This window comes from Hippocampus bargibanti, linkage group LG06 (genome assembly GCF_051943395.1).
Source record: "Hippocampus bargibanti isolate YZ-2025 linkage group LG06, ASM5194339v1, whole genome shotgun sequence".
NCBI lineage: Eukaryota > Metazoa > Chordata > Actinopteri > Syngnathiformes > Syngnathidae > Hippocampus > Hippocampus bargibanti.
In genome coordinates this window covers 19,470,001-19,490,117 of record NC_142739.1, presented here as the reverse complement: position 1 = coordinate 19,490,117, position 20,117 = coordinate 19,470,001, and the positions used below count along the sequence as shown (strand labels likewise).

Here is a 20,117-nt window from a genome sequence, read left to right as displayed (position 1 = left end):
ATGACGGCTGAAGAAACCTTCTCATCGACTAAGGAATAACGTTGATGAGCCATACAATGAAACTCTGGGAAAGAGTATATGAAGCTAGACTAAGAGCAGAAGTGAACATTTGTGAGCAGCAGTATGGCTTCATGCCAAAAAAAGAGTACGACAGATGCAGTGTTTGCTTTAAGAATGCTGATAGAGAAGTACAGAGAAGGTCAGAAGGAATTGCATTGTGTCTTTGTAGATCTGGAGAAAGCGTATGACAGGGTGCCCAGAGAAGAGCTGTGGCATTGCATGAGGAAGTCTGGAGTGACGGAACAGTATGTCAGAGTGGTGCAAGACACGTATCATGACTGTAAGACAGTTGTGAGGTGTGCTGTCGGTATGGCTGAGGAATTCAAGGTGGAGGTGGGACTCCACCAGGGGTCAGCTCTGAGCCCCTTCTTATTTGCTATGGTGATGGACAGGCTGACAGACGATGTTGGACAAGAATCTCCTTGGACCATGATGTTTGCAGATGACATTGTGATCTGTAGCGAGAACAGGGAACAGGTGGCAGAGAAACTACAGATGTGGAGAAATGCCCAATGTCTGTTGTGAATTCTGAAATGGCCGCTTAATGCCGTTGCTGTCGGGCCGATAACGGTTCGGTCACCATCGACATGCCGAATGTTAGGGTTTTATGATCTACGTAGGCGGTGAACCGGCGCCCCTCGAGGAGGAGAAGAAAATGGCGAGTTGCAAGATAGAGTGCTGACAACTCTCTGTCGAAAACACTATACTTGCGTTTGTTATCTTGCAGCTTCCGACTGAAAAATGCAAGGGGCTGCCATTCGTTCTCCACAAGCTGCTCAACCACCGCCCCTACGGCAACATCTGACGCATCATTTGCTTGTTGAAAGGACTGTGCTCGTTGCGGGGCCCACTCGACGGCGTCATTAGCCTTCTTTTTTCTCAAGGCGCCGTAGAGGGGTTGAAGGAGGCCGGCTGCGTGAGGAAGAAACCGGTTGGAAAAAGTGATCATGCCCAAAAACTCATGCAGAGTCTTAACTGTGGCCGGGCGGCGAAAATCCACCGCTGCCTGCACTTTGGCGGGAAAGGGGAAGGCGCCCTGTGGAGAAATGCGGTGCCCCAAGAAATCGATCCTGGACAGACCAAATTGGCACTTCACAGGGTTAACGATAAGGCAGTGTGAATCAAGACGCTTGAAAACCTTAGTTAAGTGCGACAGGTGTTCCTCCGGTGAAGGGCTAGCCACAAGGATGTCATCTAGATCAAGGGGTCCCCAAACTTTTTCCTGTGAGGGCCACATAACCTTTCCCTTCTGTGATGGGGGGCCGGTGTCAGTTTGTAACAGAAAAAGTGTGACGATCGTAGGGGAGCTTAAAAAAATTGTTTTCCAGAAAGCCACACATAACCAAATAACCCTTTCCATGTTCTTTACAGAAAAAAGTCAGGAAACAAATAACACTGTTTTAGCATCTCTGGTATTGTTCAGGGGGCCGGGCCAAATGTGATGACGGGCCGAATACGGCCCGCGGGCCGTAATTTGGTGACCCCTGATCTAGATAAACAAATACAAAATCAAGGCCTCGCAAGACTGAGTCCATCAGTCTTTGAAAGGTCTGTGCCGCCCCCTTCAGCCCAAAACGCATGCGGAGAAATTCAAAGAGGCCAAAGGGGGTTATCACCGCAGTTTTTGGCACATCCTCTGCCCGTACCGGCACCTGGTGATAAGACTAAATCTACTTTAGAAAAGATCACGGCGCCGGTCAAACGTGCGGAAAAATCTTGAATGTGCGGGATGGGGTAACGGTCATGTTTGGTTATGTTATTAAGCCAATGAAAATCACCACACGGCCGCCAAGAACCGTCACTTTTGGGCACCATGTGTAATGGTGAGGCGCACGGGCTATTGGAACGCCTCACGATGCCCAAGCGCTCCATCGTCGCGTACTCCCCTTTCGCCATTGGCAATTTGGCTGCGTCGAGGCGACGAGCGCGGGCAAAAACTGGCGGGCCGACCGTGGGGATGAAATGCTCTACCCCGTGTTTCGTATTGAAATTGGAAAAGGTGGGGGTAGTTAACGACGGGAAATCGTCAGCAGACGTTCGTAAACGTTACCTGGTGTTAAATAATTTGCGTGTCTTAACGCTCCGAGCCCTCCAGCCCCACACGGGAAAGTCGCGAAAGAGATGGCGTTAATCAAACGACGGTTAGCAATGTCCACAAGTATCGATGAGAAGGTTTCTTCAGCCGTCATCTGTACAAAAGTGAAGGTTTCGGACGTTTCGCCTCCTATCCAAGAGGCTTCGTCAGCGAACTAAAGTCTGACTGGTCGTATCGGCCCCATTTATATATCCCTAATGTCCAGACCTGGTGGCGCCGGACACAGCTATGATAGGTCCCTACTCTCAGGTTGGGGGAGGCGCGGGACCCCCCCCTGTGGCCCCACTGATTGTTCCTACATTCCTGACTAACGATTGGCCTATTACACCCACTCCCCCCGGTATCACCTCATCAGCATAACGACCCTCATCAGCATTGCGAAAGTTGCCTAACCTGTTTTGCCTGAGCAGGCTATTGTATGAACGATCCAAATTGAACCTCACACCACCAGACCGGTTTAATGAAGGATTTTGTTGTTTTATAAGAATGTCCACAAGTAGTACGTGAGCACATAAAAAATCAGCGCCGATTATCGGAACTGTGATCGAGGCAACAATAAGGTTCCACTTGAATTCCCGTCCGTGGAAGCGCACAGTCACTGACCTGGAGCCAAAGTTGGCCACCACTCCTGCCACGACGGTCGGATTGATGCTTGATGCCCGTTCACCGAGGGGTTCGGCCGTCACGCTTTGCACGGCGAACCGCCGTGTCGCCAGAAGCACTCGATCCGCATCTTCAGCTAAACCTCCTTGATAGTCGCCGGTGGCTAAGCACGTTCAGTTAGCTAGCGCGGTGCACGATGAGGCTGGTAGCTGACGGAGGAATATATGGGGGAAAAGGAATCCGGCCATCTGAACTTAAGAGCGACAGCGTATTGTCCATGAGATGCACTGCTGTTCCGTCGCCGAGTCCGGGAAGGGAAAGAAGTCTGTCTGCTCTCTCAGAGGCCGATAACGTGAACCTTCGATCAGCAGTTGTTTGAGCGTCGCGTATTTCTCGCTCTGTAGAGGCGCGCGTAAGAGCGGCAGCACACGATGAGTAGTCTGCTCGTTGAGAGACGCCACGACCATGTAATATTTTGGCTCATCTGTCATGATGCCTCATAGGTGGAAAAGCGCTTCCACATGCTGGAACCACGAAGCCGGGTCGCTGTACCAGAACTCGAGCAACTTCGCGGCGTAGGCGGCAGCTGCGAGTTTGGGCGCCGGGCGTGGCGACATGGCCGTAGAAGACACATCTTCGTCTGTTGCCATGAACATTTCTAACGTCGGGGTCACCAGTGTAGCCGTTGAGGAAAGAGCACACACGACTGAATGTGGAGATGTGTTTATTCCAACAGCTAACAAGTGGATCTAACTCAAACAGAAAATGCAGTGATATATATGTGACATAAACCCGCCCCCTCCCGTGCACCTGCTGGCTGAGATGCCTGGTCCTGGTGCCCGCCACAACCTCATACAACTGTAAATGTGGAAGCTCTAGAGATGCCGGTGTTTACCTTTTTGTGGTGTGATTTTGGTCATTCAAAGAAATGTAGCTTTTTTGTGACGGATTTTTCGCAGACTCCGATTTACAGGCGACAGTTACCATGGCATGTTTTCAAACCGACTGTCGCCGAAAACAACACGTCCCCAGGGCGACCCGGATGGATTTCGCGGAAGTATAAACCCTCAACGGGCGTGAAAATATTCAACCCAAGTTTCAATACGTATTCTTATTATTTATTGTTTTTAGAGTCGTGGAGACTTTGGTTTTTTCAAAGTTAATGTATTTTTTGTAACTTGCATCTTGATTATTTTTACAACATTTAAGATTTGAAATTGGACATTTGAATACAGAATGCATTGTGTCCAATTTGTATAACAACATCCTTTTGTAACTGCAAATTATTCATCAAGGAAAACAACCAATAAACCCATCAACAAAAATAAAAACACAATAACAATAAAGGAAAAAAAGGTGATCAATCGTGACAAGTTTAACCTTTTTTTGGATTTACATTCGTGAGCTATCTTGACTCTGATTTGTGGTGTCAGTCGTTCATTCATTTGCTTGTTTTTTATATTAATCCCATTTTTCCCATCTTGTTTTAAATTTCCCTACTTGGACTCAATATGTCTGTGAATCTATCCAACTCCAATATCTCTTCCATTATTGGTGGGTCAGTTTTAAACCATTTTCTTGCTGTGGCTTTCTTGCTAGCTATCAGCAACACTTTTATCAAGTCCTCATCTCTTGTTTGCATGTTTTCTTGATTTATGTTACCTAGATACATCACCAAGTCAGTCTTTGGTATTGCGTAGCCAATTATCTTCCTCAGTTCTCTCCAAACCTCTTCCCAATAACCTTTCAACTTTTTACATTACCAAAATATGTGTGCGTGATCTACATTTCTTTCCTGTCCACATCGCCGCCAGCACTTGTTCTGTCTGGTTTATATTTCCCGCTCATCTTCTGGGTCGTAAAAAAATCTTAAGATATTCTTCCAAACAAATTCTCACCAATGTCTCAAAGTAGTTGTTGATTATTGTATTCTGCACACATTTGACCATTTCCCATTTTGCTTTTATGTACAGAGTTGAGTTAACCCTATTCAACAGGAGCCCTTTGTAAAGGGATGAGATTAATTTATTTGAAAGGCGCTTATAAATGAAATGTATTATTGGATTGGATTTGCCTTTATTAGTCATTGTGTCTTTGTAGATCTGGAGATAGCGTACGACAGGGTGCCCAGAGAAGAGCTGTGGCATTGCATGAGGAAGTCTGGAGTGACAGAAAAGTATGTCAGAGCGGTGCAAGACATGTGTCATGACTGTAAGACAGTTGTGAGGTGTGCTGTCGGTGTGACGGAGGAATTCAAGGTGGAGGTGGGACTCCACCAGGGGTCAGCTCTGAACCCCTTCTTAGTTGCTATGGTGATGGACAGGCTGACAGACGATGATAGACAAGAATCTCCTTGGACCATGATGTTTGCAGATGACATTGTGATCTGTAGCGAGAACGGGGAACAGGTGGCGAAGAAACTAGAGATGTGGAGATATGCCCTGGAAATGAGAGGAATGAAGATCAGTCGCAGCAAGACGGAATATATGTGTGTGAATGAGAGTGATCCAAGTGCAAGAGTGATGCTAGAGGGAGAAGAAATAAAAAAGGTGGAAGATTTTAAGTACTTGGGGTCAACTGTCCAGAGCAATGGAGAGTGTGGAAAAGAGGTGAAGAAGCGTGTCCAGGCAGGCTGGAGTGGCTGGAGAAAAATGTCAGGTGTGATGTGTGATAGGATGGTTTCAGCGAGGATGAGAGGAAAAGTGTATAAAACTGTGGTGAGACCAGCCATGATATTTGGACTGGAGACAGTGCCACTGACGAAAAGACAGAAAGCAGAGCTGGAGGTAGCAGAGCTGAAGATGTTGAGGTTTTCTTTGGGAGTGACCAGGTTGGATAGGAGCAGGAATGAGTACATTAGAGGGACAACTCATATTAGAGGCTTTGGAGAGAATGTCAGAGAGGCCAGACTGAGATGGTTTGGACATGTCCACTGGAGAGAGAGTGACTATATCGGGAGAAGGATGCTGAGCCTTGAAATGCCAGGCAGGAGACCGAGAGGAAAACCGAAGAGGAGGTTTATGGATGTGGTCAAAGAGGACATGAAGGTATCTGGTGTGAGAGAACAGGATGCACAAAAGCGGGTTAGATGGAGGACATTGATTCGATGTGGCGACCCCCGAAGGCCGAAAAAAAGCCGAAAGGAAAAGAAGTCTTGCAGTGGAGAAATTTACATTTCACACCAGCAAAGTTCTGAAAGAAATGAAAGTAGAAAAGCAAAACATAGGAGCTGCTGGAAAGGCAGCCACTCTCGTGGCGCCGTCTTGAAGTCAAAAGAACAAAAAAACTAAATAACAAATAACATGACAACACAAAGACACAGCGAGTCATTCATTCTCAAGCACTTTCTGTATCCTCTTTGTTATACGAAGCAGTTCCAGATGAAAGAGGAGAGGATCAAAGCGTCTCTTCACCAGGGGATCAGGGACATCATGGTGGAACGTGCACGTCGACTACAAGCTAAATATTGAAAGCAAACACGCAGCTGTAGCATCCATTGCCGAAAAGAGATTGTCTCACATCTCTTGTCCCACATAAATCCGCTTCAATTCCAAGCCGCAACAGTTCCACATACGCATCGGCGCTCTGCGCTGACGCTCCTTCTTATCGCGGGCTCCTCAAGCTATGCATGCATGCAGACTGTCCAACAGCACCGACCTTTCCGCTGAACAAAGCGTGGCTGTGAAGATGCTGCCCATTACAGGCGCAAAAAAGCACAATGGCCCCAGGGCGGTCCAGCGATGACAGTCAAATGGCACCAGCATTCCTCCCATTCAAAAACAGTACTGGTATATTCATGCTGCCGAAAAGGCGCAACCGCTCAGCCCAGTCTCCTTCTTGATGAATGTTATGGCCAAAAATGCTGAAAAACAATCCGTATCTGTTCCACACCACGCACAACAACATTATTTTTTTCCCTACTTGATATGCATCCATCATTATCTGTATTCTGTGATTTCTTTTAATTGCTGAATCAATTTTTATTAAAGTTAATGTATTTTTATGTGGCTTTCAATGTCAGCCAAATTTTGCTGAATGTAAATGATATGTGACTTAATTTCCTCCAATACAGTGAGACCTCAATTTACGAACTTAATTGGTTCCCAGACAGATTGTGTAAGGCGAAAAGTGTGTATCTAAAAAAAAATCCGATAGGAAACCATTCAAATGGGAATAATCCGTTCCCGGGTGTCCATAAAATATACTTTTCAACTAAGCCTTAAAACTACCTTATCCTTATCCTACCTACCTTATCCTATGTATAATAAATGTGCTATTATATTGTAATGAAAGAAATACACTGCACTGTATAATAAAGTCGCTTTATTTACATTTGTGATGGTCATTGATGGCTCTTAATTGACACCTGTTGCTTTCTGACTTGTAAGGTCTTACGAAACTGAGGCATCACATTATCATTCATCATATTGATGATTCTCATAGCCTTTTCTGGATGGAACTGTTCAATAAAAGCCTGGACTTCAACTACTGAATGGCCTGCTTCTGCTTGTCCTCTTGAAGGCAAATCAAATTCTCTGTGTTGATGACCTCATTATGGTCAACAACAAGCTTCTCGATGTCATCTGCATTCACTTCGAGTCCCGTAGGTGCTGGCAGAGATTTTATTACAACAAAAGGCGCGAGTCCGATGATTCCACGGACGCGGAATAAAACGCGACAAAAGAAGGCGGGTGGGGCGAATAAAATGGCACACATGATCGGAAACCGGAAAGTAACAAACTCACCTCGTGCAAAGCAAACTGTTGGATTTGCCAGCACAAGACACAGTGATGCGCTTTCGTCATAATCATGTCACTGGTGAGGTGACAGTGACTCGTTGAAATGAAATGAAATTGAAGTCTCGCGAGTGGCGGCCCCACCCCAGCTGTCAACTCGCACGTGACAATTTAGCGTGACTATTGACGCTGTTCCGTTGTGTGTGAAAACTCTACGCTTTAGCCAATCACAATCTCTTCTATCGCATCTTGACGGTGTGTGTTCAAGTGTAGCAACACAGAAACGTTGGCAAGTGTTTGTCCCTGCTCATTCAGTTAGACAATGCTTTCCAAACAGCCTAGAGTCATAAGAAGTCGCGCGCTATTCTCGAACCTGAACACACCCCAAGTCTTGAATGACAAATAAACAGAGCAGAGTAGACGTGTACGGCTGGTAGTTTCTTCAATTTATTCATAGTAACGCACCACATTTGAACTGAGGCTGAACACAAGCCTGTGGGGTTTATTTTCCGGTTCCATAATAGTAAAATTACCTGCAAAAAGCTCCTTGGAGGCGATGGACGTGTGAATTCAGAGAGAGGGGGTGTGGAAAGTAGTGCCGGCTGGAGCGCTGTTCGGTCGTGTGCTTGATGGACCAGCCGTGGTGGGTGTGTATTATGAAAATAGTGCTTATTATAAGTTTTAATTTTCATAAATTTGACGTTCGTAAGTTGAAAAGTTGTGTGTGTGTGTGTGTGTGTGTGTGTGTGTGTGTGTGTGTGTGTGTGTGTGTGTGTGTGTGAGCGCGCGTGCACGTTGCGTGCATACACACACACATGCACACCATGACTGATATATTTTAGTTGGACACTACTGAGATCACACTGGATGTGGCCAAGGGCTGTTTTTAAAACGTGAGATAATGACGACAAGACATCCTATCAGAATCAGAAAACCTTTATTCGTCCCACAATAGGGAAATTTGCAGTCCACAGCAGCAATTTGAAAGGGGGATGGGTGGGGAATAGAAAACAAGATATTCTAAGCATAGTAAAATAATGTCAACTGTATACTGTAAATGTGCAAAATGTTTCATAAAAAACTGTACATAGTGCAAGTATCAAGAAAGGCATGTTGATATATGTAGCTGTATTGCATCAACCCATATTTACAGTACAAGTGTCAAGTGTCCAGTTTTTTTTTGACATGTGATTATTGAGAATTGCGAAGCCTGACAGCAGTCAGGCCACCGGTAGGAACGAACGGTGGTACCTCTCCTTCTTGCAGCGTGGGTGTAACAGTCTCTGGCTGAAGGAGCTGCTACCCAGTGCTGTCGGGTGGGCAGGAGGGCGTGGGAGGGGCTGTCCATCATAGCTTTTAGTTTAGCTAGCGTCCGTCTGTTGCCCACCTTCTCCAGAGAGTCCAGCGAGCAGCCCGGGACAGAACTGGCCCTAAAAATGTCATTGTTCAAAGTCAAACCTTATCTGACCAATGAGTGAATCTGACCCTGTTTCTCCTTCCCAGCATGTGGTGACCTCTACTCAAGCCGAAAGGTGCAGGGGGACCAGCAACTGCTTTCCAGCATCAATGAAGCATGAAGAGCCCAGTTCACAGATGCAGGGACGTGGAGCAGAGCCGTGGGCAAGCTTGGGCAGAAACCACTTTATTGCAGACGGAGCACCGGATTCCCATCTCCAAGGACGTCATCATTTCCTCGACGGCATCTGCCATGTGGTTCATTAAAGACTTCTGTGGCATCATTTGTGCTGTCATTACATGGCTGCTGGTTTTGTATGCTGAGTTTGTGGTGCTGTTTGTAATGCTGCTGCCCACAAAGAATCTGATGTACAGCATTGTCAATGGATCTGTGTTCAATGCTCTGGCCTTTCTTGCCCTGGCCTCGCACCTCAGAGCCATGTGCACTGATCCTGTAAGTGACTGACTCAGATAATTGATTTGTGTTGTGTCAAAATGGTGACTTCCAGAAATTATGGACCCACCTGCAGAAAGTTGTGGATGCCAAGCCCTTGCTAATAGCCAAGTGTGACTACAGTAGTTGGGTCTTAGAACCTTTAGAATGACTGATATCTCCTTGTCAAGGTTCATGGCATCTGTAATGTTCGCATTCAGAGTATTGTTTAAAAACATATGTATGTGAGATGAGACGGGATAACCTTTGTCTCTCATTGGAGAAATGTCTAATTCATAGCAGCAAAGTTATGAAAGGAAGAAAAAAGGAAAAAAATAAGTACGAAAAACAAAATATAAGATATAGTATTTGAGACCGCCAGACTTGAGGTTTCAACACTACATGGACTTCAAAGTACATCGATGAGAAGGTTTCTTCAGCCGTCATCTGTACAAAAGTGAAGGTTTCGGACGTTTCGCCTCCTATCCAAGAGGCTTCGTCAGCGAACTAAAGTCTGACTGGTCGTATCGGCCCCATTTATATATCCCTAATGTCCAGACCTGGTGGCGCCGGACACAGCTATGATAGGTCCCTACTCTCAGGTTGGGGGGGGGGCGCGGGACCCCCCCCACTGTGGGTACCCTCAGTGGGTACCCACAGTGGTCATTCAACAAATGTCAGAAAGAAAGAATAGCGAACGAAACCAATAATTCTCAAGATTCTAAAAGGAGAGGAGTAGCAGTACCGTACATTGCAGGAGTTTCTAAAAAATTACAGAGTCCTTTGGCAACATAAAATTCCTACTTATTTCAAACCGATAAACACGTTAAGGCAAAAATTAGTGCATCCAAAAGATAGGCTACCAAATGAAAAACAAAGTAATGTAGTTTATTCTATACATTGTAAGAATGAAAATTGTAAAGAGCAGTACATTGGGGAGACTCAACAAATTCTCAAAAAAAAGACTTTATCAACATCGCAGGGATAATACTAGTGGGCCTCAATCGGCAGTACATTTGCACCTAAAAGCTAGCAACCACTCATTTGACGACAATGAGGTTAAAATCTTAGCGAAAGAACATAGATGGTTTGAAAGGGGGGTAAAAGAGGCGATTCTTATAAAACAACAAAATCCTTCATTAAACCGGTCTGGTGGTGTGAGGTTCAATTTGGATCGTTCATACAATAGCCTGCTCAGGCAAAACAGGTTAGGCAACTTTCGCAATGCTGATGAGGGTCGTTATGCTGATAAGGTGATACCGGGGGGAGTGGGGGTAATAGGCCAATCGTTAGTCAGGAATGTAGGAACAATCAGTGGGGCCACAAAGGGGGGGGTCCCCCCCCCCCCCCCCCAACCTGAGAGTAGGGACCTATCATAGCTGTGTCCGGCGCCACCAGGTCTGGACATTAGGGATATATAAATGGGGCCGATACGACCAGTCAGACTTTAGTTCGCTGACGAAGCCTCTTGGATAGGAGGCGAAACGTCCGAAACCTTCACTTTTGTACAGATGACGGCTGAAGAAACCTTCTCATCGATGGACCACTCCTGTACGACTGAGAGCTTACACAGACGTACTTCAAAGTACAGTTTAATATATTTTTTTAGTGCCTGGTGCCATTCACATATATTTATCCGCCTAATAATTGTTTCTCTTTGTCATTAATAGCTCATGTGATTACTTGCTTAAAAAAATCAACATTTCCTGTATACAACGATTTAGTGAAAGATCATGCTTTGGCTCCCCGTTTAAGTAGTGATCAGACCAACTGGTGCGGCTTTAACCTCTTCAGCGTGAGCTACACGAGTTCGCAAGAGCCCTCGAGGCATACAAGTAAATGGCCACCCACACAAAGGTCATTTGCAAAATTATTACAGTGTAGTGTACAGTCAGCAGGGTGTCCATAACGTCTAGGAACATGGGGGGGACTTCATCCCCTTAACACTGGCAAACCAATTTGTTCTTTTTTTACACAAAGACCTCTTTGTGCTAAGGAGGAAACAATATACAAAAATACGGATATGTCTCACGAATCGAGACTTTGTTCATCATTGTGTACATTCAACAACAGTTTTTTTTTTTTATTTCTCTGACCCACACAGACCACATATCCAACCCTCAGAACTAAAAGGCATTTTGTGTCTTTCAGGGGGCAGTGCCCAAAGGCAATGCGACGAAGGAATACATCGAAAGTCTTCAGCTGAAACCAGGACAGGTGGTCTACAAATGTCCCAAGTGCTGTAGCATCAAGCCTGACCGAGCACACCACTGCAGGTAAAGGATGGGCACTTTACCCTATTTTGCTGGACTGTCCCCCATTCCCTGCCCTGGGCACCGTTGTGTCATCATCCTCTGTCCCTGTTTGCACTCATCTTTTTAAAGCACTTCCATCCTTGTCTGTCCCTTCTACCCCATAAGAAAGGTTTCATAATTCATCCACATTATCCAAAGTTCATGAGCATGTTCGGCTCCCTGCTGCTTCTCCTCAAACTACCCTTAGGCTCGATACCCCAATAGGGAGTGTTCCCCATGAGGAAGACCATCTTATCAAAGCTGGCACGAGTCAGAGCACCCTGGGCGTCTTTGGATGTCACCCTCTCTACAGCAGCGGAGCTTGGAAATAAGTCAACTCATGCCTCCCTGTGCTCTGTAGTATCTGCTGTTGGGTGACCAGTGTCACATTTTTTTTTACTTTGTCTATTTCGACCTAGTAGGTTGAAATGAACTTTTGGACACATTGTGTCTGTGTCGATACCATAAGTAGTACATTCACGAATATGCATGAATAAACAAACAAATAAATTTAAAATGAATAACGCATACACATGGTGCATATCACTGAATGTACTTTCTCATATACATCTCTGATGGACTCTCCTAGTGTTTGCAAACGCTGCATACGGAAGATGGATCACCACTGTCCCTGGGTCAACAACTGTGTAGGAGAGAACAATCAAAAGTACTTTGTCCTGTTCACTGTAAGTTAGAAATGATGACATGTCAGATTCATGTTTTAATGTAGTTTGACAGTCCTGCTCTTTTCCCTCTGCAATGATGTGATATCCTACTGTCGGGGTGTCAAAAGTAATTTTGTTGTTATTTTCCCTTAAAGGACCACCAATGTCACTTTTTTGTTTCCTAACTGACATCAGAAAAACGTTTTATAGCATCTACAATACCCAAAACACGCAGTATATTTTTATTCAAATGCAAAACACCAATAAAAATGACTTAAAGTGTCCTAAATCTGCAAAAAAATTGAGCTGCGGATTGGGCATTTTCAGAAAGTCCCGCCCCCAGTTCGTGACGTCACGCCAAGACGTCTTGCATTGCTGGAGAATCAAAACAATGGCTTCAGATTCCGAGAATATGCTTTCTTGTTACACATCCAGTTATGAATATGATTCAAATAGTTCTGAAGAGGAAAGCATACATGTTTGCAATGGATTAAATATTTTATTCCGTGCCATTTTGAGGCAACATTGGGGGGGAAATGGATCACCAAAAAACAGGCAGAAAATGTTCACCAAGCTCCTGTGAGGAATTAATCAGCCCGTTTCCACAGGCTGATAAATTCCTTCCATGGAGCTTGGTCGCCCTCTTCTGGCGGCTTTTTTTTACAGTGAGACCTTAGCTTACGAACACCTTATCTTACGAACTTTTCGTCTTACGAACATCAAATTTATGAAAATTAAACCTTGAAATACACACTACTTTTCGCGATACACACCCACCACGGCTGGCGGAGTGCTCTTCAGATCTGGTGGCGGCGTGATCTTCGGCGGAGGCACACGACCAAACAGCGCTCCAGCCGGCACTACTTTCCACGCCCCCGCTCTCTGAATTCACACGTCGATCGCCTCCGAGGAGCTTTTTGCAGATAATTTTACAATTATGGGACCGAAAAAAAACACCACAGGCTCGTGTTCAGCCGGAGAACACACAAAAAATAAAATCACCGTCGAGGAGAAGGAGATCATTGAGAAACACGAACGAGGTGGGCGTTTGTGGCGTCACATTCTCCCCATCCACCACTGCCACCATCCTTCACCTAAAAGCTTTACAGTGTAAAGCTTCAGCGACTCGTTGAAATGAAATGAAATTTAAGTGTCGCGAGCGGCGGCGCCGCTCCAACTGTCAACTCGCATGTGACAATTTCGGCGTCATTAGTCACGTGAAAGCATCGACTAAATAACGCCTTTGTGTAAAGTTTACACAACAACGTAAAGCTTTTAGGCGAAGGATGGTGGCAATGGTGGAAATGAAGAATGTTACTCTCAGGGAAGTGACACACAGCGTGAGAGATGTGTCAGGGTGAGATTCACATGACAGCCGTGGTGTGCACATGTGACGCCACAAACGCACACCTCGTTCGTGTTTCTCGACTAAATAACGCCTTTGTGTAAAGTTTACACAAAGGCGTTATTTAGTCTATGCTTTTACGTGACTAATGACGCGTTTTATTCCGCGTCCGTGGAATCATTGGACTCGCCCCTTTTGTTGTAATCAAATCTCTGCCAGCACCTACGAGGCTCGAAGTGGATGCAGATGACATCGAGGAGCTTGTTGCTGACCATAATGAGGTCCTCAACACAGAGGATTTGATTTGTCCAGGCTTTTATTGAACAGTTCCATCCAGAAAAGGCTAAGAATTATCAACATGATGAATGATAATGTGATGCCTCAGTTTCGTAAGACCTTACAAGTCAGAAAGCAACAAGTGTCAATTAAGAGCCATCAACGACCATTACAAATGTAAATAAAGTGACTATTATATAGTGCAGTGTATTTCTTTCATTACAATACAATAGCACATTTATTATACATAGAATAAGGTATGTTGTGTGTAGTTTTAAGGCTTATTTAGTTGAAAAGTATATTTTATGGAAACCTGGGAACGGATTATTCCCATTTTAATGGTTTCCTATGGGAATTTTTTTTGTGATACACACTTTTTGGCTTACACACTCTGTCTGGGAACCAATTAAGTTCGTAAGCTGAGGTCTCACTGTACAGCAAAATACATTGACGTGATGGAGGGACTGCTACAATGTGTCTTTTTTTTCGGTCAGGGGCGTTCCTTCAGTGGCGTTCACGTACGGACTCGTCACCAACTCAAAAACAAGACTTCCGGAATATTCAGCGCGAGTCTTAAAACGTAAAATATAGCTATATGCGGTGGAATCTTTGTAAAATATGCTCAGTAGAAGTTATTTTAAGCCATTTTACAAATTATGGAGAAAACTTGTCCGGAGACGTCGGTTGTTCTTTAAAGGTGGTTCTTTAAAGGTTCTTTATGATGGTGAATTTTGTGAAACTATATATTGGAAATGTTAAATCACTCCCACTTGTTGCATACACAGCACACAGCAAATAGATGAATAATGAGTTTTAAAATCAGAAGTCAAAAGTTATGACTTGTATAAACGTTTACATTAATTTAATAAGGGGTTTGGTCGTGAGAAAATGCTTGAAATATGTTGATTACATATGACCATTTGAAATTTTGGTTCCCACTTTAGCAATAATCATGCAACTTCACATGCTTGATTCGCTTTCACGGTCTGTATACAATTATGTGGTGGGTCAGATCTGGCCCTTTGGCCTTGATTTGGACACCAGTCTTTTACAACAGAGGTCCCAACCCCCGGGCCGCGGACAGATACCGGTCCGTGGGTCATTTGGTACCGGGCCGCGCAGAAAGAATAAATAATTTACATAAATTCTGCTTTATTATCTGAGTCCTAACTATGTTTTATTTTGAAAACTGAAAAAAATTTATCAGATTACATCCGTCTATGACTTACTCTTGACGCATGTCAAAACGCTTGTCAATGTCACGTGATACGCACCGCTAAAATTAGCCCACCGTGAACTCGCAAAATGAGTAACAAACAAACGTCTTTGGGAAGTTTCTTTTCAAAGGGGAAAAGGTCCAGTGAGGAGAAGGAAGAAGAGCCTACGACTTCTAAGAAAAAAAGGCTGCATTTAACACACAATACCATCCAGTTTCCATGCCTGTCGTATTGGTTTATTTTGTTGTATTTATCCGCCGGTCCGTGAAAATATTGTCTGACATTAAACCGGTCCATGGCGCAAAAAGGGTTAGGGACCACTGTTTTACAGTATATGCACCAGGGCTGTGCGTTCTGGACAACATTTCAGACCCAGAAGTTTATTTCCACATACCTCTAACCATCCGTTATTACTCTGGGTTCAGTGAAAACCAGTCTTTGTTTATTTTCAACAAGTTGACGGGAGACTCAGACTTTCGCAAGGCAGTGTGTATGAAAAATGTGGTTATTACAGTAATAATAATAAATGTCATTGATAAGCGCCTTTCAAAACTCTCAAGGACACTTTATTAGTTCCTTAAATGTTGTTTTCTTTTCATTCAGATGTACATTGCACTTGTCTCTCTCCACGCTCTATTCATGGTGGTTTTCCATTTTCTGTACTGCTTTGAAGATGATTGGACAAGTAAGTATGGCTTTTGTGTCTAGTGCAGGGATGGGCAAACGGCCCGCGGGCCACATTAGGCTTTTTAATCCGGCCCGCCGAACTGCCCCGTTTTTCACAACTTGAAACACGATAAGACCATCGTCACAAAATATTAAGTTTTTTATATTAATTAAGGCTGTACCTACCACAAATGTTACCTTGCTTTATTTACAGTAAATGTCCAAGGCTGCAGATTGCGCTGCAGTAGTCATTTGTCACCATGGTGCGCAATGCAATGTTTGCATTGCTTGCTACAAGCCACTAAGCCCCTTTCATAACTCACGTACACTTTACAGTCATGGTTTTATATAAATTTACGTTTTTTAGCGTCACACATGTTGTTAGCTTCTTTTGAATCTTCTGGGCTGAGGTTCTGTGCATCTATTTTGGAAAATGATATGCAAATGCACAACCTTATAACACTTGCGAAAGTCCGGAAGAAAGAAGCAGACTTCTGATTGGCTGCCGTGCCGAGTATGCACATTTCAACTGCAGGTAGCCTATGTCTGTGTGCTTGACGACGTTAGACGTGTACTGTTTGCGCCTGAAGGCGAGGGTGTCCGTGGGGAGTTTGTAGAGCGCGCGGTCAGGACAATCCATCCATGATTTAGCGGAGTTTAAGGTATTATTGAGCTTGAATATTGTGGAATAATATGTTTTGAATGTTGAAAGTGATTCAATTTTTCAAAACATGTTGATTTCTTAACTTTGCACCTTCGATTGAAACTTAATAAAAACAGACACAATCTTCATAAATCACAGTGCATGTTATTTTAATCTATTTCCATTTCCTCCTCCCAGTATCTGCGAAATAATCTGTAAATGCCATATCTTGCATATTCCTTGAGACAAATTTATTAATTGATCAGGGATATGTTTCACATTTGAAAGACAGTTAATAAATTGGATTGTAGTGTTCTTACTGTGCTATGAGGTTTGTCCACACTACGTTTAAAGGACAACCGGCACCATTTTTTTTTTTTTTTGTTTCCTACTGACATCAGAAAAACGTTTTATAGCATCTAAAATACCCAAAACACGCAGGCTGATATTTTTAGTCAAATGAAAAACACCAATAAAAATGACTTCAAAATGATTCTGGAAATGGCCAGTTTCAGAAGGTCCCACCCCCTTGTTCGTGACGTCACGCCAAGATGTCTTGCCTTGCTCGAGAATCAAAACAATGGCTTCAGATTCGGAGAAGATGCTTTCTTGTTACTCATCCAGTTATGAATATGATTCAAATAGTTCTGAAGAGGAAAGCATAAATGTTTGCAATTGATTCAAGGAGTCCTCCCATCTAAATTTGAGCCGTCAATGACAGCAATGTAGCACCCAGAAAATGCAGAACATGGCGCCCAAGCTCTGTTGGAAATGGGCAGATTTGTGTGCTGGGAGTTTGTGTCAAATACAGTAAAGTCTCGTTATATCGATATTCAAGGGAGTCCGAAAAAATATCGATATAACCGGGACTATCGATATATCCGACCCTGTTTGCATGTAATTTTCTGCGTGCATAGAAATAGTATCGATATAACCGGGACTATCGATATATCGATATCGATATAACGAGACTTTACTGTAGTATCAAATAGTAGTCTTGGTGCAACACACAACGATTCACCATCACATTATGTGTTTTCCTTCTAATTTTGCCATCAACACGGATCAACACGAAGTTTTCAGACCAAACAAAGTACCGCAAAATGCATTGTGTGTCGCTTTCTCGGTCAGGGGCGTCACATGGGGATTGTCATCAACTCGAAAACAAGACTTCATGAATATTCAGCGCGAGTCTTAAAACGTAAACTATAGCTATATGCTGTGGAATCTTTGTAAAATACGCCCAGTCGAATTCATTTGAAGTGATTTTATAAATTATGGACATAACTTGTTCGGAGGCGTCGGTTGTCCTTTAATTCTTTAGGTTTAGTATTTCCGGCCCAAACGCTCCCTCCAAATGCTCCCCTCTGTCAAATTTTAGAACATATTGCGGCCCGCGAGTCAAAAAGTTTGCCCACCCCTGCTCTAGTGTATATTCAAAGTCTGGTGTTTCTTTATCCATATTTAGCTTCTCATCCTGATACTGAAAAGTTAAATTGTAATATGGAAACCTTTTTTAACCTGACATCTGAAAGTAGGCTTTATATGATCAGGAGTCGATCAGCGAGTTTGAAAATTGTGATACTCGATCACCAATTAAATCATATATGACAAGAAATCTATTTAATCTACTTCTATATTTACACTACAATCGACACACACCTACAATAATTTAAACACCAAAAATTCTTCAACAAGAGGGGAGGCTGCTAAACATTTAATTTAACAGGGATTTTTTTCCGTATTTTTCAACACCCCCTTCTCAGACATTAATGGAAACATCCATGAGCATCACCAGTCATTTGGATGGCTGAGGTTTTCGCTAATATTTGGTTCAACAGTTTTCAACAATTCTTAATGCTGCACAGACCGCAATGATTATTTTTCATACAGTGCTTGTCGACTATTTACTGGGCAGATCAGTGTAAAGTGTACATGGACGTGATCCCTAGATTTACAAGTACAGCAGCCCACTTTAGGAGTGTTTGTGTTAAAAATAATACCGTGATTGTTTTTTTGTATGTGTTGTGAGCCTACGTTTGTGTCACTGACAATCTTCAGATAGTCCGCTGCTCAAATGAAGTGAAGATATTGAGTTACTGTTTTGCCCTTGCATGTGGGCAAAGAGAGCCACAGTCGCCGATGAATCTTCTACCGCTGTTTATTGAATGGGACCAACAATCACAAGCACAAGTACATATTGAGCACAAACCCAAGACATCCACAGTATATACTGTTGTACATGGTTTCTCATTGTATTCTCATCTCATAAAGCTGGCGTTTGGACTTTAAATGACAACCAACGTCACTTTTTTGTTTCTTAACTGACATCAGAAAAACGTTTTATGGCATCTAAAACACGGGTGTCCAAAGTCGGTCCTCGAGGGCCGCTGTCCTGCCTGTTTTCCAGCTCTCCCAGGAGCAAAACACCTGATTCAAATGATCAGCTCAAATGAGCAGCATCAAAATGGTCCTGATGATTTGAATCAGGTGCGTTGCTCCTGGGAGCTGGGAAACAGGCAGGACGGCGGCCCCCGAGGACCGACTTTGGACAACCTTGATCTAAAATGCCCAAAACACGCAGTATATTTTTATTCAAATGTAAAACACCAATAAAAATGCCTTAAAGTGTCCAAAATCTGCAAAACATTGAGCTGCGAATTGGGCATTTTCATAAAGTCCCGCCCCCAGTTTGTGACGTCACGCCAAGACGTCTTGCATTGCTTGAGAATCAAAACAATGGCTTCAGATTCGGAGAATATGCTTTCTTGTTACACCTCCAGTTATGAATATGATTCAAATAGTTCTGAAGAGGAAAGCATACATGTTTGCAATCGATTTAATAATGTATTCCATGCCATTTTGAGGTAACATTGGGGAGAAACGATGACCAGAAAAGAGGCACAAAATGGCGACCTCCTGTGGCCACAGGCTGATAAATTCCGTATATGGAGCTTGGACACCCTCTTCTGGCGGCTTTTGGGTGCAACACAAGGTTTTCAGACCAAACAATACAGCAAAATACATTGATGCGATGGAAGGACTGCTACAATGTGTCTTTTTCGGTCAGAGGGCGTTCCTTTAGTGACGTTGCGTACGGACTCGTCACCAACTCAAAAACAAGACTTCCTGAATGTTCAGTGCGAGTCTTAAAACGTAAAATATAGCTATATGCGGTGGAATCTTTTTAAAATACGCTCAGTAGAAGTCATTTGAAGCCATTTTACAAATTATGGACACAACTTGTCCAGAGACGTCGGTTGTCCTTTAAATATCCAATGTAGCACATGACAAACATTGACACCTGGTACCTCACTTAGAAATTTACAAGCCTTCTTTTGAGGTTTGGTTAGAATGTCATGTGTTGTACAGTGACTGTATTGTTTGGTCTGAGTCACTGACTTGTAAGAGATATAAAAGTAGCTCACGAGTAAAAGCTACAATCCATCCATCATTCTGGACCACTCCCGTACAGCTTAGAGCTTACACAGACATCCATCATTCTATTCAAGCATTTTTAACTGGTAGTTCGTTGAAGAATTGTTGTTTCACCATCAGAAAAAGTTAATTCATCTCCAAAGATTCCATTTGATGATCACGTTTCCCTTCTTTATAGCATAAACAAGACG

At 43.6% G+C, this 20,117-nt stretch overlaps 1 protein-coding gene across 4 annotated transcripts in view; it reads left to right on the top strand.

The window, feature by feature from the left end:
* Nucleotides 1-20,117, top strand: part of LOC148896688 (palmitoyltransferase ZDHHC3-like) — a 49,762-nt gene that overhangs the window by 11,352 nt on the left and 18,293 nt on the right. For all 4 annotated transcript variants that reach the window (XM_088997848.1, XM_088997849.1, XM_088997845.1 and 1 more), the window contains exons 2-5: nucleotides 8,998-9,403; nucleotides 11,534-11,658; nucleotides 12,266-12,362; nucleotides 15,783-15,864. In XM_088997848.1, the coding sequence (XP_088853974.1) occupies nucleotides 9,068-9,403; nucleotides 11,534-11,658; nucleotides 12,266-12,362; nucleotides 15,783-15,864 (640 nt within the window). In that variant the 5' untranslated portion in view covers nucleotides 8,998-9,067. The remainder of the gene's footprint in view (nucleotides 1-8,997; nucleotides 9,404-11,533; nucleotides 11,659-12,265; nucleotides 12,363-15,782; nucleotides 15,865-20,117) is intronic.